At 53.9% G+C, this 24,208-nt stretch overlaps 1 protein-coding gene across 2 annotated transcripts in view; it reads left to right on the forward strand.

The window, feature by feature from the left end:
• KAZN (kazrin, periplakin interacting protein) overlaps window positions 1-24,208 on the forward strand; it is a 461,784-nt gene that overhangs the window by 381,178 nt on the left and 56,398 nt on the right. For both annotated transcript variants that reach the window (XM_060032518.1, XM_060032606.1), the window contains exons 3-4: window positions 14,842-14,978; window positions 21,254-21,424. In XM_060032518.1, coding sequence (XP_059888501.1) covers window positions 14,842-14,978; window positions 21,254-21,424 — 308 coding nt within the window. The remainder of the gene's footprint in view (window positions 1-14,841; window positions 14,979-21,253; window positions 21,425-24,208) is intronic.

Consider the following 24,208-nt stretch of genomic DNA (forward strand, 5'->3'; position numbering starts at 1 on the left):
ATCAGAATAAAGACCTCATGTGTCTTGCTGACCCAGGCTTTCCAGCAGCCGGCTCAGTGCCCAGCACGTAGTCAGCCCACAGTAAGTTTTTCCTGAACTAATACATATAGGACTTTCTATTAATAAGGCTACAGTAAAGTCCTGCTCCTCTTCTTCTTGACCTACAGGGTGATTTTCTATTTTAAAGCAGCTTTTACAGATAAACCTAGTGTTTCAGGGGAGACCCCAGTGTCACCCTGCTAAACCATTCGCCTATGCCTGCCTCTGGGATGTGGTCATTAGAGTTGAAACTAGATACTCCTAGGAGTAGTGAGTTCTCCATCCATGGAGGCATGCAAATTTTTACATGTACTAACTCATTTGATCTTCACCATTCCCGAAGACCCTGTGGGATCTTTAGGGTCCTCCCCATCGGACCCCCCTGCCTTTTCCCCCAGCCTGCTAACTCCCTTTCCCCCTCCCTATTCTGGACAACACTTTGAGCTTTTATTTCAATAAGATGAATCAAAGTCTATCTGAGAAGTCTAAGTGTACATCTGCTTACACATATAATTTTACAGTACAAGAGTTTATCAGTCCTGAATGTATATTTAGTGACAGGCTTAGCTAATCTTTCATCTAATTACATTCATTAACATTTAAATGTATAATCATTAATATATCTGGCACAGTGGTCTAAATATTTTATAGAGGTCTTAATTACAGTCGACTTCCAGTCTTGCCATAAAACTCATGCGCCCTGCCAATCAAAGGGGTGGTATCAGGTAGCTCAGGGGCCCTGGCCAGGGGGCAGCAAGAACCTGCCTTTTGCTGGGGAACAGCAGTGGCTGGGGGTCTCCATTTTCTGGCTGCACCGCAGAAGCAAGGCCGACAGTTGCAGAAGACAAGGGAATTGGTTCTTGCGATTTCTCGCTGCCATACCTCTGTTAACTGAAGTCACCATCCTCCTAGAAAAGGGGGAAATCAAAGATACAATAACAAATTAAAAATAATAATTATTGTGGGCTTCCCTGGTGGTGCAGTGGTTGAGAATCTGCCTGCCAATGCAGGGGACACAGGTTCGATCCCAGGTCCAGGAAGGTCCCACATGCCGCGGAGCAACTGAGCCCATGTGCCACAACTACTGAGCCTGCGCTCTAGGGCCTGTGAGCCACAACTACTGAGCCCACGTGCCACAACTACTGAAGCCCACGCGCCTAGAGCCCATGCTCCGCAACAAGAGAAGCCACCGCAATGAGAAGCCCGAGCACCGCAACGAAGAGTAGCCCCCGCTCAGCACAACTAGAGAAAGCCAGTGCACAGCAATGAAGACCCAACACAGCCAAAAATAAATAAATAAAATAAATGAATTTATAAAATAATAATTATTATTATTATTGCCACTGAGGCTTTAGGAGGTCGATAAAAAACAACCCTTTCTTCCTCTGCCAAATTATGAAGCAGTCTCAGAGTTTCCTAGGAGTCGGTGAAGATCAGAAGGTGAGTTTTGTGGCTGTGAAAGCTGACCTGGGAGTGGGGCTCAGATCCGAGGCCATGGCAGATGGTCAACCCTCTGTGCCAGAAGTAGACAGACGTACCTGCCCAGACGGCACAGGTGGGCCCCTGCAGCCCCCAGGCAAGTTGTTCCCTCATAGGAACAGCCGTCTTCACACTTCTGAAGCCCTCAATGGTTTATAAAGCTCATTCAGGCACGGCTCAGTCTATGAGGTTGGCAGGTTTCATTGTACCCATCCCACAGAGGAGAACACTGAGTCTCTGAGAGGTCCCGTGGCTTCCCAAAGGCAACGGCCAGTGGGAGGCAGAGCAACACCTGAATCCTTGATGTCCTGCTGTGACCCCCACCTGGACCCCTGTTTTCCCAGGAGCTGTCCCAGCTCCCTGCCCCCACCCTCCCAGTTCTCTAAGGTGACCCAGCAGGTCCCCCAGCAAGGCCTGGGCCCTGGAGGGAATTGGGATCTTGTGAGATGGGGCCACCAGACACCCCCTCCTCCCCACCACCAAGGCCGGCATCCACCCCAGCCATGCTACACCTGCCACTGCCCACCTGGACAAAGCAGGAGCTCAGAGCCAGAGCACCTGGGCTGGATCCTGCATCCACCACTTACCTGCCAGCTGGGTCAGCCTAACCGATCCTTGCCTCACTTTCCTGGTTTGTACGCTGTGGATCATGATAGTAACTACCTCACAGGATTGTTGCAAAGAAAATTTAGTGAGACTTACAAGATGTTTTAACCCAACCCATAAAGAACACTCAGTAAATGGTAACTGCTGCTACACGGTCATCTGCCTCCCCTGCTCCCCCTCCCCTCCCCCTCCCCTCCCCTCCCCTCCCCCTCCCCTCCCCTCCCCTCCCCCTCCCCTCCCCTCCCCTCCCCTCCCCTCCCCTCCCTCCCCTCCCCTCCCCTCCCTCCCCTCCCCTCCCCTCCCTCCCCTCCCCTCCCTCCCCTCCCCTCCCCTCCCTCCCCTCCCCCTCCCCTCCCCCTCCCCCTCCCCCTCCCCCTCCTCCTCAGGGCTGGGGCACCCCACGCTGACCTTCATCCCTCAAGCTCTGTCTGTGCCCCTTCATGGAAGTCTTGCCCCTTAACTCTCACCACAGTCGCACACAGAAGGTATCATCTTTGCCCGTGCAAGAAAGAGCTGGACTTCGAATCCAGGACCAACCCCAAGTTCATGTTCCTTCCCGAGCCCCGGGAGTCCTGCAGGATTCACGTAGGGCACACCTTGTCCATACCTGGAGCTGCCCTTCCTCACTACCAACTCATGGGGTGCCCCCGATGGCATGAGGGCCGCCTCCCCCCGGATGATAGGAACTGGTATTTACTGCACTGCCCCCTACACTCGACACCGCTCTGGGCACGTTGCATGTACAAAGCCAGACCTGTGAGGTGGAGGCTGTTTAAAGCTTTTTATTAAAATATGACATATCTGCAGAAGAGTGCAAGTGAATTCACAGCTTGGTGAATCGAAACAGACTGAACATCTCTGCCTCACCAGCCCCCGGATCAAGACGTAGAACATCATTAGCTTCCTGAAAGCTCTCCGGGGTACCGTTCCTGTTGCCGTCCCCTCCATGGAGAGCCCCTTCCTGCCCTTTTCACGTGCCGTAAAGGGAGTGATACGGAATATACGCTTTTGTGTCTGGCCTCATTGGCTCAGCATTTCTTCTCTGAGGTTCATTCATGCTGTGTGTGTTGTAATTCGCTCGTTCTCCTTCGATGGAGTCGTGCTCCAGTGACGGGACCACGATGGGTAGAGCCCTTCTGCTCAGGGTTGCCCAGGCAGTTTCCGGCCTCGAGCTTTTACGGACAGTGTAACTCTTCCATGCAGGAACCTTGGTGAACATGGATGAGTGTTTGTTGGGCATGGGCTGCGGTAGGAACTATTTATCCCTCCTTTACAGTGTGAAAATCTGGGATCTATGACTTGCACCAGGTCACACCTCTAGTGAGTGGCCAAGCTGGCTTTGAACCCAGACAGTCTAGCTCCGGCGCCTGCTCTCTGTGGTCGTTCTCCTTCTGAACTTGCCTGGGAAGAGGCTGATCGTTGCTACCAGTTCACCGCCTGCATCTAACCTTGAACAGCCCTGCTGGGTCTCTGCTGGAGAGAAGGCACGATGAGACCAGCCCCCAAACCACTGGGTGCCCAGGGCAGCTTCCTGAAGGTTCTAGAGGGCCTGCTAGACCATCTTGAGAGTATGACACCAAAGCCCAGAGAGGGTGTGTGAGCTCCCAAGGCCACACAGCACACTGGCTTGCACCCTGGTGTCCTGTCCCCTGGGCATTCCCTGCCTCCTCTCAGGGCCTAGCCAGCGCCATCGTCTTGCCTGAGAATGACCTCACTCACCGACATGAGCCTTGAAAAATAGTCCTCATTGTGTGGGGCATGGGGCCTGTGGGCCGATGCTGCGTTTCCAGAAATCTCTGCCCCCTGAGTCTAGGGAATGTCACAGTTCCGGGCCCATCCCCTGCCACTATTTTTAGTGGTGATTTGGAGGAAGGAGGACTTTCCTGGATTTGCCTTCAGAGGCTGGAAAACAAACACGTCCCCCTCCCCACCCCCGGCCTCCCAGTTCCCGTGGCAGGAAGTGGGGGCCTGGATTCCTGGACCTGCCACTTACCCTGCAGGCTTCTGGATGAGCTCTGAGGTCTTCAGAGCTGTTGGGTGGGTGGCAGCAACAGTGTGCCCCTGCCCCCACCTAGGACCATGAACAGCCTGAAAAGGGCTCCCATGCCCCCCAATAGCACCTTTTTTTTTTTTTTTTTTGCTGTCTTGGGTCTTTGTTGCTGCATGCGGGCTTTCTCTACTTGTGGCGAGCGGGGGCTGCTCTTCATGCGGTGCACGTGCTTCTCATTGCAGTGGCTTCTCTTGTGGAGCACGGGCTCTAGGCACGCAGGCTTCAATAGTTGCAGCATGTGGGTGCAGTAGTTGTGGCTCGTGGGCTCTAGAGCGCAGGCTCAGTAGTTGTGGCGCACGGGCTTAGTTGCTCCGTGGCATGTGGGATCTACCCGGACCAGGGCTCAAACCCGTGTCCCCTGAATTGGCAGGCGGATTCTTAACCACTGCACCACCAGGGAAGTCCTTTTTTAAAAAAAATATTTATTTATTTATTTGGTTGTGCCAGGTCTTAGCTGCAGCAGGCGGGCTCCTTAATTGCAGCATGTGGGCTCCTTAGTTGTGGCAGACGGGTTCCTTAGTTGTGGCATATGAATTCTTAGTTGTGGCATGTATGTGGGATCTAGTTCCCTGACCAGGTATCGAACCCGAGCCCCCTGCGTTGGGAGCGTGGTGTCTTATCCACTGTGCCACCAGGGAAGTCACCAGCACCTCTTATTATACTCTCTCTGCAGGTGTCTGATCCCCTCCTGGGGGTTGGCCTTACCCTCCCATCTAAAGTTTTTCCCAGGGGGAATTCCCTGGCAGTCCAGTGGTTAGGAGTCTGTGCTTCCATTGCAAGGAGGCTTGGGTTCGATCCCTGGTCAGGGAACTAAGATCCCGCAAGCCGTGTGGCATGACGAAAAAATAAAGTTTTTCCCATTGGGAGCCCCTGGGCCTCTGTGCTTGAGGTGGACACTCTCCAGGTGGCTAATAGTGGGCACGCATCCCTCCTCCCATCACCCCCCTGCCCGGACTCCGAGACAGCGTTCCCCCCAGTGCTCTTGCATCCTCTGCTCAAACTCCCACAACAGGGTGCCTCTTCCCTCCCAGGACCACCCGGTCCCCTCTGAGATGGCTCTGACTGTTAGACTGTCACCTAGAATGGCGCTAAGGCACAGGCAAGCAGTCACCCTCAGATGCAGTTAGAGCTTTTGCTTTCCTTTAGTGCTTACCACAGTAGAACAAGGTAGAAACTGTTATCCTACTTTAAACATGAGGGGAAAAGGCACATATTGGTTAGGGACCTTATCCAAGGTCACGTAGCTGGTGAATGGTGGAGCTGGGCTTCGACCCCAGGTCTCTGTACAGAGCCTGGTTCCTCAGCTGTGCCTGGACCCTGATCTCTCCCGTGTTACTTCTTCTATGGACACCTGCTCAGATTAGCAGTCCAGCCCCCATGCAAGGCCGAGAGGTGTGGTTGGGTAGTATGATTAATTGCCAGTATTGAAAAATAAGGAGATATTTAAAACATAAAAATTGTGATAATCTAGAGTATGGAATTTTCTAGAAGAGACAGCAGGTATGGCAATGCTGGGCCCCATTCAGTCATGGAACAGCTGCCGCTCCAGGCTGGGTGTGCATTCTAGGTCCCCATCTGCTCTTCCTTTCTTACCGATGGTCGCTGTCAGGGCCTGTGGCAGTTGCGTGTTCCACCCTTGGTTACAGCGGTCCTCTCTTGAGCCTCTAAGCTGGAGAATCAGGGAAGGGAGGGGCAGCTTGAGAATTTGGCAATTATGAGCACACCCCCTTCCCCACCCTGCTCAAGCCCCCAAGTCATCTCTCCCCCACTTTCTTCACCTGAACAGACCCGTACCTAGTGCTGGCTCCTGGAAATACTGTCGGATGAGACCCAGGACCTGCCTTCGAGCAGCTTCTAGGCTAGTCTGGGAGGTGGGAAGGCCCTGAGCTGTTGGTCTGGTTTCCAGGCTGCTGGTGTACCTTCCTGTGGGGCGGGCAGGGCTCCCTGCAGCAAGTAGAGGCATGAGCTGTGGGCTTTGAAAACCCAGAAAGAAGCTGCACTGAATCCTGAAAAGGGGAGGAGGGCGGGCATCCCTCAACAGAAAGGCAGGGATGCTTAAACGTCACTTCCCCTCAATAAACCCAGAATCTGTACTGTTAGATGGTGGTGAGTTCAAAGCAGAAAAAAACAGGGAACGGAGTGAGGAGGGTGTCCAGGGAAGGCTTTGCTGAGAAACTGACATTTGAGTCAAGACCTGGAGGAGGCAGGAATGGGCCACAGGCATAGGGGGCGGAGCGACAAGGATGCTCCAGGTGGGGAACAGCCAGCGCAGAGATGCCGAGGGACGGGCAACGTACATGAAGCAGGAACAGCGAGGAGCAGTGGGGCAGGGGTGGCTGGGGAGATCACAGAGATACAGGTGGGGGTGGGGGGATGACAGGTCACGTGGCCCTGATGGGCCATTCTAAGGACTGTGCTCGCCCTTGAGTGAGATGGGCCATAGGGGAGGAGCAGAGAAGTGACATGATCTGACTTGCATGTTAAGGGGACACTCCCTGCTGAGTTGACGTAGACTAAAGGGCTGGGAGACCAGTTAGGAGGCCACTGCACGACGCAGACACGCGATGGTGGTGACACGGACCAGGGTGGGGACGGAGGAGTGGTGAGAAGTGGCCAGATTCTGGTAAGATGTTACAGGCAGAACTGACGTGGCTCGCTGATGACTTGGGTGTGGGGCGTGAGAGAAACAGAATCAAGGAAGATTCTGGGGCTTGGGTCCAGAGGAGCGGGAAGGCTGAGGTCCCCATGAGCTGAGTTTGGGGAGACAGAGAGGAGCGGGTTGTCAGTGGGCTGCTCAGGGACTCACTCTTGGACGTGTGAGGTTGGAGATGCTGTTAGACACCTGGCGTGGGAGGCTCTTGGCTCTGAGGGCGGAGTTTGGGGCGAGGTCCAGGCCGGGAAGCATCAGCATATGGGTGGATTTAAAGCTGGGAACCTGGATGAGCCCAGCCAGGAAACCGTGGTACAGGAGGGCCGAGCCCGCTGATGCCTGGAGGTCAGAGGGAGGGGAGGGGAGCCAAGAGGCAGCGACACAGCAGCCAGAGACGGGAGAAGAAGCCGGGAAAGAGGGGCTGAGAGGGTGCAGAGAAGCATCCCCCACGCCAAGGAGCGCATAGGCGAGGACGGTGGGGCTCGTGGCTTGGAGGTTATCAGTGACCTGGAGATGAGCACGTGTCAGAGAGGACGGCAGGAGGGGAATGGACGCACGGGGGCCACAGTCTTTCCAAACTTCTTTGCTCCAAAAGGAAGAAGAGAAGTGGAATGAGAGCTGGAGGGGAAGAGGGGTCACATGCAGTTTTTCTATTAAAGATGTGAGAGAGAATTGCATGTTCATGTGATGTTGGGAGAAATCCAGTGCAAGGCACGGTCCAAGAACCCTCACGTCTGAGTGGGCCCTTGTCCTGAAGGGAGACCTGGTCTCAAAGCCTCCTGCCTAGCCAAACATGGCAGCCTCGCCGGCTCAGGGGGCCCCCAGGTTGGGCAGAGGGAGCCGAGCAGGAGGGTGGCCTCTCCGAGGCAAAGGGAAGGCACAGTCGTGACCAGGCTGATGGCAGGGTAGCCCCATGGGAGAAGCAGACACCTCGCTCCCATGCAAAGCACAGTGTCTGAGGTCTGTCCCCAGCCGTGAGCTCCTTAAAATTCTGCAGGTGCCCTGGGTCAGCAGGGAAGCTTTGGTCCACTTGAGTCTCCTTGTGTCCTGCTGGGGCATGGCTGGAACAACGTGAAGTGGCCGTGGACACGGTTCACAGAGCCCTGGGTAGTTTGGCAAGAACTGCAGCCATGTTGCAGTCAGCCCTGAGAGCATCGAGGCTCGGGGTCCTATCAGGGGCCACAGGGAAATTAGCCTGCCATGTCCCACCCCGGAAGGCAAGGAGAGACAGAATAAAGGGAAGTAGAACCTTCTCTGCCCCCAGGACCCCGGAAATATTGGATGCTTCTCAGTGATGGCTGTGGACCAGGTCCCCACTCCTTCCCAGGCTGTCTACTTTGTTCAGTCGTTCGTTTGAGAGTCAATCCACCGGTATTTACTGAGCAATTACTATGTGCCAGACACTGTTCTAGATGCTGGGGATACAGTGGTGAACAAGGCAGGCCAGGTCCCTGCTCCCAAGGAGCTTATATTGCTCTTTGGGGTGGACATAAAAATATGTAAGTAAACCCAGTAATCCTTCATCTACCTTTAACCCAATTGAGGGAAATAGTCTGCTCTCTCACCTTTAAGCTTGCAGATTGGAGTTTGTCTACCACCATCTCATTGATGTGAATGGACTGGTTTTCTACCAGTTGAGAGAATTGCTTCTTTCTCTTTTGGTTAAACGGAGTTGACCTTGGTTCCACGGAATGCAGTGGTAATTGACACAGCATTGACCCAGAAGAGGCTCACCAAATCATTCTCAAACATGCCAACTCTGATCAGTCAGTGATGGCATCTGCCTCCCCGTCTGAGGCAGACCTGGCAAATCTGCGTTTCTCTCCCGTCGTCCCATGGCAGACATCCCCAATCAACCCAGGTTCCTATAGAGCCTGGTTGATTAGTCATGTCTGCATGGACACAGGATTGGAAAATGAGAACCTGTATTCCAGATAGTTTCCTTTCCTGCCCTAGGCAGGAGGTTGGAAAGGTCACACTGCCTAACTTTTTAGCCTGCACTTGGAGAGAGGAGCTATGGGGGATTATGGAAAGATCATGGGCCTGAACGTTGAAGTACTGGGGTCAGGTGCCAGATCTGCCTCTCATTGGCCATGTGAGCTGGTCAACCCACCTCACCTGGCAATGAGAAGAAAGGGGGAGTTTCCATTTGTGAGGAACAGAGCTGCCCTAGGTCAGACCGCCCAGCCAAGCCCACATCTGACCTGGCTCAGTGGGTACAGTTTTCTCAGTCACCACCAGTGGCTGCCATTTATCCAAGCGAGTGGTTGGCTCTCCTTTGCTAGGTAAGCACTGCCTGATGGGGCAAGTCTGCTTAACCTTTGTAAAGTAGGTTGAACCTTGACCTGTTCTGAACTCACCTTACTCAGCCCTCAAACAGGAAAAAGCAAGATAAACTAGGCTATACCCATCCCAGGGCCATAAGTCTGGGATCTTTTACTTGCTTCCCTGGGCTGCGGCCTCCTTCTCCCTGCCCTGGCTTCTCCCTTTGGTCCTTTTCTCAGAATGCAGCCTGTCAGCCAAGTCAGCCTGTATCTTCTGAGACTTTTGGGGGCCTGAGTGCAGGCATAGGAGCTGAATGACAGGAGACGATGCTAACATTCAAGGGGCACCTGCTAACATTCAGTGAGCACCTGCTGTTGGGTAATGTCACACAGAGCCTTAAAGGTAGAGAATATCATCCTCAGCTTAACAGCTCAGGAAGCTTTTGCTCAGAGGAGTGACCTGCGCATAAGACCCTCCAGGTGGGACGGGGCAAAGGCCAGACTGGAATCCAGGGCTCTGTGAATCTGGAGCTGTGTCTTTCTGGGTTCTCTTCTCCCCAGTGCTCAAGGTCCCTACCTGACCGTTCACTCAAGATATGGCAGTCTGTTCTGTATAGGGCAGAAATGATTATGCTTCCATCCTCCATTCTAGAGATAATTAAATTTTGACAGGCAGACTCCAAAGCCGATGCTTTTAACCCAACTGTGTTGGCTTAAGGATCAGGAGGCCTGGGCTTATTCACTATGTGATATTTGATACTCTTTCCCTCTCTGGGCCTCAGTTTCCCCGTCAAAGGGAAGTTGAGCTGGAAGAACATTTTGGTGGGTGTGTATTCAGAGTGGTTTACCAAGCCCTTCTGGCTCCCACCTACCCACCCCTCCTTTCCCAGAATCTGTAGATGCTGATCAGGAATGTTGAGTGGAAAAGAAAGGGGGCCCCCTGCTGGTGGCATCTGGGATTGTCATACACAGGCTGAGGTCTGCCTGACCCTGTTGGCCACCCCTCCCCAAAACTGACCCAGTGTTTGTCAGGGGTCCACCAGGCTGGAATTTTCACAAGGGCTCTTGGCCGTGGACCATCCAGAAGCAGGCCAGCAGACTTCTGAGCTCAGACTAATGGGAAATCTGACCTCGTGGAATGAGACCATGCCTTGGGCTGGCTGAGGATCCTGTAAGCGGGAGGGGGTGGCTGGTGGAGGATTCCTCAAGAGCTGCTGACGCACACACGCACGCATACACACCCTCCTTCCAGCAGTCACGGAGAAGTCATGGGGTGCGTATAAGAATGTCAAACCGCCTTTAACGGAAACCTCCCCACTTGGGACTGTGAGACAGCTGCAGAAACAGTATCTTGTAGGCACGAGTAACTGGTGTGACTATTTGGATCGTCCACTGGTTTTATGGATCGATGAAGGTTCTGTGTTCACAGCGATGTGCTTTCACAGTAGGGGTGATGGAGGAGCGTGAGTGGTTCAAGGTCAGACGCCAAGGATGCAAGTCCAGGGTCTGCGCGGATCTTGGTGTGTCAGTTAACCCTTTGAGCCTCAGTTCCGTCCTCCATAAGGCAGGTGCAGCCCTACCCCCAGCACAAAGCCCCGAGGAGAAGATGAGGCCAACCGGGCTGTGCAGATTTGTTGGGGGTTGGCAGTTTGAGAGCCAGCAAAGCTGTGGGACAGGAGGGTGCTGGGGCCAGGTGGGCACTGCCACTCACTGCTTGGCCATGTTCCTTAATCTCCCTGGATGCCCACTTCCTCATCTATAATGTGGACTGACTTCAAAAGGTAGTTGTGAGAATTAAGTGACAAAAACCCATCGGGGGCTGAGAGCCGTGCCTGGCCCATGGGAATTGTTTTAATATCTAAGGAATTGAGGTGCGGGGAGGTTACGTGATTCGCTCGAGGTCTCAGAGCCAGGGAATTCCCTCATCCGGTGGTTAGGACTCTGAGCCAGGGACAGAACCCAGATCCTCTGACCCCAGACCAGTGCCGGTCCGCCCTGCTGTGTGGTGTTGGCCAAGGCCATGGACATGTTTGTGGGGGACAGTGGTCAAGAAGTCGTCTAGGACCTCAGAAGTTAAAGGAAGCTCACAGAGTCCAGCACGCCCATCCTGGGGGAAAACCGAGACTGGGAGAGGGGAAAGCTGACAGCCTGGTCCCTCACTGCCTGGCAAGGTTCTCACTGCAGGCGCTGCCCCGGTGCATAAGGAGAGACCCCCTCGTGCTCAGCGTTCCTGTAAAATCCCTTACTCTCCAGGCCCACGACCCCCAGAAGCTCAAAAGCCAAGAATTACCCTGCGCTGTTCTCTTTGCCTGTCAGCTGTGGCCTCCCGTCACCTGGGCACTGGAGGAGGGGGTCTGCTTTGCCCAAGGCTGGAGTCAAGGGACCTTTCTTCTCTCTCTGGTCCCACCTGCCAAGAGTCGCATTTGCAGAAGTTAAACCGGGGCTGACACTGCTCCACCCTGCCTCGCATCTGGGTTAGGGGCTATGGCATCCCAAGCCAGGGAAAGAGGAGGGCGTCTGCTGTGGAAAGGCAGACCTCAGAAGCTTGGGAAGAGTGATGGCCCCAGAGAAGCGCCGTCGTGTTGGGGTCATGGTTGGGGCCCTGGTTCCACCCTCCAGCTCATGCAAACATCCAGCCTCCTTGAGTTAGAAAAATCAGTCCCTCCTTGCACACCCTCCCTCTCACCCCCAGAGTCCCCACATTCCCAGGAGCCAGGCTGGTCTCCTGCAGGGTCTACTGGGCATGACATCACCTGTCACCGTGGCAGTGGTTCCAGTGGCCTAGCTGCTGGCGTGGGACACACCTGGGTGGAGCTGGGTGGCCGGGAAGGAGAACAGAGCGCTGGGGAGCTTGGGGCCGAGGCAGGAGGAGGCTGGTCACAGAGAGAGACCGTCACGCTCGTGGACCATCACCTCATCTTGCATTAAGGATGTTTGGAGATCGTCAAACAGGGTTTTGAAGGAGAAATAAAAGCATGCTTATGACAAAGGAAGGACGCATTCCACTGTGTAATTTTCATAGCTGTGTGTCTGTAGTTTAAATTATTTCTTGGGGAGTCTGTCAGGCTAAGTGCCTTGTTTCCCTAAAGAGTTACAATACCTGTTCGCCCCTTCAGGGGACCCCCCCATCTGTTGGGGATACTTGGGGATGTTCAGGCTCAATGAGCACACACGCCCACTTTCCCACCTCAGGCCTGTGGGGCGTCCCCAGGTGCTCGCAGGTCCTCCACGTGAGTTTCCTGGGTGGGTTGTGGACATTTGTGCTTCTGAAAAGCTGGGCAGACGGCCAGAAGCTTTTTGGTTCACGCCATGGTTCCAGAGGCACCTTGTCTTCGTTGTTAAATGATCTTCACCTGGCATCATTTCGCGAGATTCAGCTTTCGTGTTTTCTCGGTCCGCAGCCTGGCAGGGTCCAGCCCAGAGTCAGGCCTGGAATTCCGGCCACGGTGACCTGAGCTGCTGCCCAGCCAAGCTGGCCATGAAGGGGGCAAGTCCAGCTGCAGCAGCCAGGAAGCGCAAAGCTGGAATTTAAAGGGCCCCCCAAGACCTGCGGTCCCCACTGCAGGGGTCTCCCCAGGGCTCCTTGCACGTGACGACACTGCCCCAGCTCACCTGCCTCTACCCTGTTCTACAGGGCGGTGCTGGGTGGAGGTAGGGGGTGATGCAGCTTACGTCAGGCACTGAGCCAGAGCCCAGGGTCCTCGGTCCTTATGCCATACTTTTTCATATCAGAGGCTGAGTTTGCAGGTTCACTGTCCGGGACAAGATGGGGTGGCACCGCCATTGCCTGCCCCCTATCACTGCCCTCAGCTAGCCGTGGGGCTGGGACCCTCTGGGGTTTGGGGGCTTCTCTGTAGTGGCAGCATAATGTAGGGTCAAGTGTTTGGGCCTTGGAGTCAGATGTGGCTCTGTGACTCTGGGCAAATTACTTAACCACTCTGTGCCTTCTCAGGCTGGAAGCTTCCAGAGCCAAGGAGTTGCTTTGCCCCCTTCCCACCGCCTCCACAGTTCCTTCCTCAGTGTTCTCTCCACAGAGGGGGGAGGGGATGGAGTTCTGGGGACCCTGGGGAAGGCAGTGGGGCCCGCCCTGCACAAGCCCAGGCTTGCCCGTCTCCACTCCCTTCTGTACAGAGCCAGTGCCGTGAGGAGAGTCCGGAGGGAGCAAAAGCCACACTGCTGCCAGGAGGCTGTGTGGAACACGGGGCACCATGTCTGTGTGTCTGTGTCTGTATGTCTGTGTGACGGCTTTATTCAGATACAATTCACATAGCATACAACTCACCCGTTTACAGTACGTGATTCAATAGTTTTTATTATATTCAAAGATGTACATCAATATTAGCATATTTTCATCATGCCCTTTGGCCACACCTCCATATCTCCGGCCCCCGGCCCAAGGCAACCACTAGTCTAATTTCTGTCTCCATAGGTTTCCCTATTCTAGACACTTCATTTGAATGGAATTATACGGCACGTGGCCGTTTATGACTGCCTTCTTCACATAGCATGATATTTTCAAGATTCATCCCATTGTAGCATGCATCATTACTTCTTTTTATTGTCAAATAATGTACCGTTATATGGATGTACTACATTTTTAAACATTCATTCATCAGTTGATGGACATGTGGTTGTTTCAGCATTACAGCTGTTATAAACATATGTACACACGTTCCTGTGTGGACATACGTTTTCAGTTCTCTTAGATGTACACCTAGGAGAGGAACTGCTGTATCATAGGGGAATTTTATGATTCATCACTTGAGGAACTGTCAGCTGTTTTCCACAGAGGCTGTACCATTTTCCATTCCCACCAACAGTGTATGAAGGTTCCAGTTTCTCCGTATCCTCGCTAACACTTGTCACTGTCTTCTTTTTATATTTTAGCCATTCTAGTGAGTATGAAGTAGTAGTTCATTGTGGTGTTGATTTGTATTTCCCTGATGACTAATTATGTAAACCACCTTTTCGAGTGCTTATTGGCTATTTCTTGGGGAAATGTCTGTTCAGATCTTCTGCCCATTTTTTTAATTGGGCTATTTGTCTTTTTATTATTGAATTGTACGAGTTCTTTATATACTCCCGATATAAGCCCCTTATCGGATATATGGTTTACAAATCTCTTCTCCCATTCCTTGCACTGTTTACTTTCTTGATGGTGTCCTTTGAAGCACAAAAGTCTTTAATTTTGATGAAGTCCAGTGTATCTGTTTTTTCTCCTGTTACTCATACTTTTGGTGTCATAACTTGCTGTGTGTTTTTAATCAAACACTCTTCCCTGTGAAGGAGATGGAGCAGACAGTGGACTGTCGGGCTGGGCTGAGTTCTGTTGGGCTCAGACTGGGCCCTGGGATTTCATTTCAGCAGGAAGTAAAGGATCCCATCAGCTTCCTGGGCCGTGGTTAGCGATGGGGGAGCAGGGGGGTCACAAGCTCACCAGGCCTCCAGCTCTTTCCCTCTGTGGACCTAGGCAGTTCAGGGCAGGGACAGACATTCAGTCAAGGACTTGCTCCCCTGGCTGGGTCAGTAAAGCTGAGAAATGAGAATTGGGACGCTAGGGATAGGCGGGCCTAGGTTTGAATCTGGGGAATGCCACTGAGTAACATAGGAGCCTGGGAGAGAAACTTCCCCTTTCTGAACCCTGTTTCCTCGTCTGTTCATAAAAGGGAAGGAGACGGTGTCCCTTCTCAGCGTTCGGGGTGACAGGCAGCTAGGATCTCGGGAACTAACTAACTCGGTTCTCTGTCCCCCAGCCATGAAAGCCGACCGAAAGCGCCTAAAGGGTGAAAAGACGGACCTGGTGAGCCAGATGCAGCAGCTGTACGCCACGCTGGAGAGCCGCGAGGAGCAGCTGCGCGACTTCATCCGCAACTACGAGCAGCACCGCAAGGTCAGCACGCAGTCCCCGCCCCTTCCCCTCCCCCCACCCACCAGCCCCCTCATTACTGCCCCTCCCCCACCCGGCACAGGGTCTGGCCTTGAATCTCAAAACACAGATGCACTGCTCGTGTCCCCTTATGCTCACTTGGGGAGGCCCCTTGTCAGGCCCAGGTCTGGGCGCTGAGATGAACAGGCACAGCCCCTAGTTACGGCTCCATGTCTCCTGGGCAAACCAGCCTGGACAGGAAAGCGCAGTCAGTGACAGTGTGCGTTCTGGATTCCGGCTAGCCTGGGTTCAGATCCCGGTTCCCACGTGTGTGCCTTTGGGCATCTCCCTTAACCTCTCAGAGCCTCAGTTTCCTCATCTGCAAAACAGCGATCATGGTGCAGACCTTGCAGAGCTGTGATGAGGACCGTATGAGATGATGGATACAGGGCATTCAGCATAGCGCCTAGTGCATGCTAAGTGCTCAGTGACTGTCAGCTCTGTGTCTTACTAATAGTACCATAATGAGAGTGTGAAGAAAGGGCTGGGGAGAACAATGAGACAGCAGGAAATTCTGCCTCCTGGGAGAGAGTCCTGGAAGGCTTCACAGAGGCGGTGACATATAGGTTGGGCTCTGTGGGGTGAGTAGGAGTTTCTGGTCAGATGACCAAGGACTTTGGTTCAGTAAATATCTGTCTGGTATATGTGCTGTGGTCATGCTGAAGAGGGTCCCAAAACTTAAAGAAAAAAGAGTCAGTCCCCACAACGAAGCAGGCCTTAGTAAGCTGCTGTGTCTGCCGGGAGAGAGTTGTAACCTCTGGTGAGCGGGGCGGAAAGACTGTTGAAAACTGCCCTTCAAGTACATCATACCACATGACAACAGCTATGACCAAGGTTTGCATGTACTCCGTGGAGAAAACGGAGGTGGGAAGCTCGTTAAGTTTCCTCGGCCGTGGGAGGTTTGAGTGGTTCTCCCAGTGGCTGGTGGCCTGGTTGCATGAGTGCATTCACGCGTGTTCCCTCTGAGCTAGACTGTCAGAGGTGGCACTTGAATTTAAAAGCTTCAGCCCCACGGCCCACTCACCTCCCAAGTGACCTGCCCTCTCACCTCCCAAGTATACAGATCCCTTCCTCTCCAGGATGAAAACAGCCCCGGGGGAGCTCCTGGGCCAGGCACCCACAGCCTCTGCCTGGTCTGGAGCCCTTGGTGCCCTGGGTGCCAGCCCTGAGCAGCAGGGCCCCAGCTTCCCCTGCCTGTCCTTCCACAGTAGATGAGCTGGGTCCCTAGAAGGCGGCCCCCCCGGGCCTGTCACTTGCAGGCAGAGTGTGGCACTAAGTCAACAACCTGTGGAAGCAGAGAGGAGGAAAGGGAGCCCCCGGCTCCCTGCTTTCTTGGTCCTCTTCTGGGTCGCAGACTTCCTGCCATGTCCTCACTTGGCAGAAGGGACAAGGGAGCTCTCGGGGGTCTCTTATAAGGGCATCAATCCCATTCACGAGGGCTCCACCCTCATGACCTAAGCACCTCCCAGAGGCCCCACCTTCCAATGTCATCACATTAGGTGTTAGGATTTCAACATATGAATTTTGGCAGGACGCAAACATTCAGACTATAGCACCACCTGCCTCTCTCTTGGTCCACCTCCAACCTTTCTCCTTCTCCAGCTGGAGGGCAGGTCCCAGGAGCCTGGTCCTTCTTCAGCAGGTGAGGCAGGGAGAACCTTTACTTGAGTAGCCCCATGCCCATCAATAGGGAGACATGTTTGTTTGAGGGGAGGGGACACAGGGCAGGGGCCAGACAACCAGCCCACAGCCATACCTGCTTTTGGTGACTTGCTGGCCCCAGGGGCAAGGGGCACCAGGCTGACCTTGTCCTTGACACTGCTCGTCCTCAGATCATCAGCTTCCTTGGTGTTTTAGGGCTCTTCAGAGAAGTAATATATATATATTAAGATTTATTAGAAGGAATTGGCCTGCATGATTGTGGAGGCTGACAAGTCCTGTGATCTGCCTTCTACAAGCTAGAGAGCCAGTGGTGTCATCGAGTTTGAGTTAAAGGCCAGAGAGCCGGAGAGCCGACTTGTAAGTTCCATCCAAGGGGAGAAGACCCATGTCCCAGCTTAACTCTCAGGTAGAAAGCAACTTTTCCCTTCCTCCACTTTCCATTCGGGCTCTCAGCGGATCGGATGATGCCCACTCCCCCAGCCCCTGCCACTGGGGAAGGCGAGCTGCTGAGTCTACCAGTTCAAACGTTAATCTCATCCAAAAACCCACACAGACACACCCAGAAATGATGTTTGGCCAAAAAGCTGGACACCCCATGGTCTGGTGAAGTTGACGCATAAAAGTAACCATCACGGGCTTCCCTGGTGGCGCAGTGGTTGAGAGTCCGCCTGCTGATGCAGGGGACATGGGTTCGTGCCCCAGTCCGGGAAGATCCCACATGCCGCGGAGTGGCTGGGCCCGTGAGCCATGGCCGCTGGGTCTGCGCGTCCGGAGCCTGTGCTCCGCAACGGGAGAGGCCACAACGGAGAGGGGCCCACGTACGTCAAAAAAAAGTAACCATCACACTTGGCCTGGGAGGCAGGGTGGTACAGTGGTTAAGACCAGACAGTGGGTTAGACCCTCACCTCTGCCACTTGCTAGCCATGTGGCCTCATCCCTAAAACCGGGATAATGATCGCAACTACTCAGAGCCCAGCCTTGCTAGCACTAAAGTTTCTGGTACACAGAAAGCATGCCAGGGGAAAAATGCTTGTCGTTGTTATTATTATTATTATTATTGCCTCTGGGGGATTCAGAGTCAGGCATTTGATCATGGGAATTCCACAGTGGGTTTCAGGGCCCTTCTGTAGGTCTCTCATCTATCTACCACTGCCTGGTGTTGGTCCCCCTGGCAAACCCAGAGAAGTACACAGCCACCTGCTCTCAGGAAGCCTCTGGCCAGGCAGGAGCGGGTCCTGGCTGACCGCACACAGACCCCAGTCATGGACCCTGCCTCTGGGAGGATGGTAGAGTCTCAGTGAAGAAGCAAGAACCGTGCGGAAAATTAACCCAGATAGGACCTTCTCGGGGGGTCTGAGGGTCGCAGACGATCCAGGAACCGGGGGTGGGGGAAGTGTTCCCTGAGAACATGCACCTTGAAGGAGGACAGATCAGATCAGAAAAGCAAACAGGCGGGAATTCCCTGGTGGTTCAGTGGCTGGGACTTGGCGCTTTCACACTTTCACTGCTGTAGCCTGGGTTCAATTCCTAGTCAGGGAACTAAGATCCTGCAAGCTGCAAGGCATGAATGAATGAATGAATGAATGAATGAATGAATGAATGAATGGAATGTGATGCTGATAAAAGGCTAAGCGGATCAAAAAAGATGGCTCTGTTTAGATAAGCACCCTAACAATGACTATGACGATGGCCATCTTTAGAGACCACCTGTCACCACCTGACACAGGATAATATTAATAATGGCAAACATTAATTGTGCACTTACTGTATGCTGGCTTGGTCCTAATCTCTTTACATTTGCTATTTTTAATAGCAACCCTATGAGGTATGATTGTCCCCATCATCCCCCTTTTACAGAGGCGAAAACTGACTTAGGTCAAGTCGCCAGAGGGACCTCAGCTCTCAGGTTGGCATCCAAGGTCCCAAACAGTTGGGCCGAGTCCTTCCTTCATAAATTCCGGCCACCTTGATCCCCGTCAGGTTTCAACGCCCCAGGCAGGTCTCCTTCAGTTCCTTTCCTGCCACCACTGCCAGCAAGGATTAAGACCTCCACCACACTATCTGCGGGGCTGCAGAAGTTATTTTACCTCTCTGGCCTCAGTTTGCTCATCTGTAAAATAGAGATAATCGTAGACCCTGCCTCACAGGTGCTTGTTTAAATATAATAATGCATCTGAAACCTCAGCACCGTACTTGAGATGTGTACAGAACATTCCGTGACAGTTGCTACTGAGACCTGCACTCCTGCTGCCAGAGATGTGATCATGGGAGGGGGTGTCAGAGTTTTCACCAAGGCTGAAAGCACCTACAGCCTTTCCCCCCAGCCTGGAACCCTCAGTCTGCTCACAACTAGTGGAGCTACTGACTGCCAAGAGACACAGAGACAAAAATGATCCTGAGGGTCCTAGTGGACCTTCTTCCTAATTCAGGGGTATGTTAGGCAGCCACTAGTACACCAGCCAACTCTCAGTGGTTCTGATCCACACACTTCATTTCATGGGACATTCCAGGATCTAGGCTTGCTGCTAGGTGCTGAGGGTAGATGCTGGGACGTGGTCCCCAGCTCCAGGGGAAAGAGCTGGCTGGTCCACCATGTGATCCAGGAGGCCATACCTGTCAGCTGTTGCACTGACCCCACCTGAAGACAGCTTCAAAGAGAAAGGAGAAGAGAAATAACTAGCGGTGGAGTGCCCCTCTGCGGAGAGCCTTGCTTCCAGAACCCGAGAGTACAGCTTTGCCCGGGCTTTTGCTATAGTGCCAGCTTTTGCTTTGCATCTCGCATTACCAGTCTCTTCGGACCATCGCCCTGGGATGTGATAGTGTCGTTCTCTCATAGATGAGGTGGTTGAGGTTTGGGGAAGCTGCATTACTTGTTCAGTGTCACACAGCTTGTAGCGGATGGAGCTGAGACTTCACACCCAGGCACCCTGACCCCTAGGAGACACGTCCTGGAAGGAATCATCTCCCTGACACACACACCACCTCCTCTAGACTACACTGAGAAGCCTGGGGCTGGTGACACAGACACCTGTGTCCTCCACTCACCGCAGCTGGGAGAGCTGTCCTGGGACGGCCTTTGGAGTCAGTCACAGCAGCTACCAACACTCTTTCTTTTACTCAGCAGTGTTCCTTGGCTGCTGTCTGCTGGGCTGCTGTTCTGCGACCCGGGTGTCTGCCGATGACCTAGAGTGTGCAGCTCCTCGGGCACAGGGATTTGTCTGGTGTGTGCCTGCTGGTGGCATCCAGGAACACTGGTTGAATGAGCAGTATCCGGTACCAGTATGAGAAACAGATTGGGAACAGCTGAGGCTGCTTTCTTAGCTAGCTAGTCAGGGAAGGCCTCTCGGAGACATTTGAGCAGCGTCCTGAGTGCATGAGTGAGCGCCTGCTGTGTCCCCGGCACCGTTCTGAGCTCTAAACTTGGATTATCTCATCCAGTCCTCACAATAACACCCTCAAGGACGGCTGCCGTGATCCCGTGTTACAGACGAGGAAACTGAGGCACGACAGTTATTGCAGCTTGTTCTTGCAAAGCCAGGATTCGACCCAGACTCACTCTCTTTCCCAGGAACCTAAGCCACAGCTCCAGCTCTGTGACAGCCATGCAGAAAGGGCCAGACCTTGGCCTCCTAGTCTCTGGCCATCTGGAATTCAGGCCTTCGGTGACAGGGCTGTTAGACAAGGCAGGATGGTTGCCTCTCAACGCGGTCCCAGGCTGCACAGAGACCTGGAGTTCGGCTCTCGATTTGGTGGATGGGAAGACTGTGGCTGGGTGGGTGGGCAGGGCCCCCTGCAGGGACCTTTCCTCTGGGGGAAAGATGCCTGGTGTCCTGAAATTGGCTCTTGCCAGCAGAGGTCAGGCCCCTGATCCAGCCGGCTGTTCCTTGCCTGCTGGCTCTGCTGGACCAGCACAGCTGGAGACCATGGCCCTCCCCTCAGCACCACGGAGAAAACAGCTTATGCAGGAGGACCAGCCGGGAGCTGGGGCCGGGGTGACGGGCAGAGGACTGTGCTGCATTCAGACACCACAGCTAGCTGGGGGTCCAGCCTGTCCCGTCATCGGCTGTGACCCTGTGGGATGGTGGCAGGGCCCTGTGGCAGCCAAGGCAGGTGGGCTGCAGGTGCCTCCTCTGTCCCTGTTTTCCTGTGACACACACGTTACCAAACAGCAGAACAGAGGCCCAAACCCACTAATGACCCTAACTTTTATCAGGCTCCATTTAACTATTTCCCTCAAATGAAGTCATTTAGTCTTTATAACAATCTTTGAAATGAGGAGTATTGATTCCCCCTCCATTTTAAATATGGAGAAATGAAGACTTGATAAGTTCAAAGAACTTACCTAGGACATTTGTTTGCTCATGTATCCATTGAAAAAAAACGGCTGAGCATCTACTAACAGTTTGTCTCTGTTCCAGTCTCCAACCCAGGGCTTTCTTCCTCCAGGGCCCGAGCGCCCGGCCACCTGCGGTGCTGTGGGGCCTCCCTGTGCTTCCTCTGGTCTGGGGGGTCAAGGCCCTCTGGGCCAAGGGTAGAGCGCGCCCTGCACTCCTTGTAACGCTGGCCTCTCCCCACAGGAGAGCGAGGACGCTGTCAAAGCCCTGGCCAAGGAAAAGGACCTGCTGGAGCGCGAGAAGTGGGAGCTGCGGCGGCAAGCCAAGGAGGCCACGGACCACGCCACGGCACTGCGCTCCCAGCTGGACCTCAAGGATAACCGCATGAAGGAGCTGGAGGCGGAGCTGGCCATGGTGAGACCCCACCCCCTCACCCACCCAGGCCTGGTGGGGCATCTGCCGGAAGTGATGTCATGGCTGGGAGACAGGGAGTGCACGTGGGCTCACCTGGGAGTCAGAGTGGAGTCCGCAGGGACGGGGCCGAGGCGGGGGCGGGGCAGGGGCGGGGGTGGGGCAGGGGCGGGGCTGGGGCCGGGGCGGGGTCTGGGATGACCCCTCTGGTTGGTCGTGGCAACCACACCACCTTTTATCCACCTGACTGGGGCCGAGCGTGTGGGGATGCTGGAAACCATCCACTAGCCTTTGGGAGGAAAAATACCAAAAAATTAATATTGGTTATCTCTGGATAGTAAGATCACAAGTGGCTTTTATTTCCTTTTTTTTCCCCTGTTTTCATCAGTCTTATTATATTACTTGGGTCCTCAAGGAAAAAATGTTTTTTTCTAATCCAAAAAATCCCTCAAAATACATGCACTGTGTTTTCCTCAGAGATGGGCAGCCTGCATGTGGGGACAGAGAGTCTAGGTGGTGTTTCCAGGCCCGGCCTGTCAGCAGAACTGAGGTCCAGAGCCCTGGGGTTCTGTGCTCCCTGCTCCTGTGTAACCTTGGTCTGCTCACTGAACTTCTCTGAGCTTCAGTGACCTTTATCTGGTCCTGGGGTGGGGGTGAGGGTCTTTATCCCACTCTGCCTTCCCCAAGAGATGTTTGATCAACTTTAGAGAGCTCGTGGCTCAAAGGGCCTTTGAAACCACCATGGCTCAATGTGGTGGTGGCTGGGAGGAGAGTGTGTAGGGAACTCCCAAGGTGGGGGGAGTCGCATGTTTCTTAGTGAGAACTCAGCGTTCTCTGCAGCACTGATGCTGGCTGATGGTGTGGTTACCACCATGGGTTCTGGGTTTGAATCCAGCCCCCATCGCTGTCTAGCTGTGTGACCTTGGGCAGGACCCTTCCCCTGTCTGGGCCTCAGTTCCATCAAGTGTCAGTAAGGGTAAATGCATATATCCCATAGGGCTCTTGTGAGGATTTCAATGAAATGATGCAAGAGAAGCACTTAGCCCGGCCTGTACATGGTGAGTGATGATATGACAAGAGGGAGGTTTTCTATGGTCAGTTGCTTCAGGAGCAGGGGTCACCCAGGGCAAGTCAGGATCTGTGGGCCCCTCCTGGGACCAATCCCACCCTCTGCCTCGTGGGTCTCCTTGTCCAATGCTGACCCCTAGTGGTGAGAGCTGCCCAGGCTGGAGGAAGCTCCAGCTGCTGGGTCTCCTCTCTGGGGTCTTCCCACCAGTGGGGTCGGTGGTGCTGGCGGCCCTGCTGCCACGTGCAGCCCAGACAGAAACCTTTCAAGTTGACAGTCTCGGAAGGGAGTGCAGGGTGAGGTGAGGCCTTTATTCTCCCAAGTCTTCCCAGCGTCCTGTGATGGACAGATGGCTCTTCCTTGCCATGGACCACTAACCTCAAGCATCCTGGGAAATTCTGGGGTCTTTCAGGATTGGGAGCCAGCTCACCTCTGCTTCCACTCTCACCATGCCCGGATGACTCGACCTGCTTTAGTTCTGGCCAGCGAAACTCAGGTTCTTGCCCCCTCCCTCTGGCAGGCATCAGGCCTCTCTGCTAAGTGTGACTAGTTAGGTGAATGTTTGCGGCTCAGGGTGGTGGGTTTGCTGTAATGTCAGCACAGGCACAGCCTGTGAGAGCCCCGGTGTTGGTGTGTGTCCACTTGCCTGGAGGTCCCCTCTGTTGCCCGCCATCTGCAGAATTTCACAGCCTGGAGGCTTCCAGGGCTGCCGGCTCCGGGCAGTGTTGTCCAGCTCCCCTCACTGCACTGCTGGCCAGGACGAGACTAGAGGGAAGGTACCTTACCTGCGTGTGTGCCTGAGGTCCTCGGGTTGCAAGCCACAGAAAGCAGCTCGGGCTATCTGAGCACACAGGGTGCACTGGAAGGAAGTCAGGAGCTCACAGGTGCAGTGGGAAGGTGGAGGGCCAGGCTTGGAAATGGACCGAAGCCAAGGCAGCCGCAGGGAGTGAGGAAGCCAGGATTCCATCTGGAATGGTCCACTCAGTGGCCCCTGCTGGGGGAGATGAACCCAAACCCTTTGCCCTCTGAATTTCACTTCAGTTTTCAAAAGTCTGATCAAGTACAGGGTATTTAAGTGGTCCATCTGGGGGTCACTTGCTTACTCCTGATCTAGGAGTTCTGGCTGTGGCTCTGGTGATAGGTAATTTCTTAAGTGACCCGCCCACAACACGGAAGCCATGGCGCAGCTCCCTGGTGAGGGGTGAGCAGGCCCTGCCCCAATTCAGGCATTACCCCTCCCCAACCCAGCCTCCGCTGGGTCTCCACACACCCTATGCAGCTGAAAAGGGCCGCTTCACTCGAGTAAAAGTCAAAGGACATTGGCTTCCCAAGAAGCAAACACCCCTCTTGGTGCTTTGCTGATGGGCTGCAGCCCGTGGGGAGGGGACATTTCCTGATGGGCTCCAGCCCGTGGGGAGGGGACACTTCCTGATGGGCTCCAGCCCGTGGGGAGGGGACATTTCCTGATAACAACTTCTGGCCGAACTAGGCATTACCACACATGGAGCAGTTTCACTCCTGTAGCCACACTGGCTCTGTGGAGACCACCCTGTGGTTTGTTTGTTTAAGTAAAAAATTTTCAATATGCGTTTTATTGAGATATAATTCACATATTATAAAATTCGTCCTTTTATGACATAAATTTAGTGATTTTTAGCACATTCACAAAGTTGTGCAACCGTCACCACGATCTAATTCCAGGACAATCTCATCACTCTAAT

This window comes from Delphinus delphis, chromosome 1 (genome assembly GCF_949987515.2).
Source record: "Delphinus delphis chromosome 1, mDelDel1.2, whole genome shotgun sequence".
Taxonomy (NCBI): domain Eukaryota; kingdom Metazoa; phylum Chordata; class Mammalia; order Artiodactyla; family Delphinidae; genus Delphinus; species Delphinus delphis.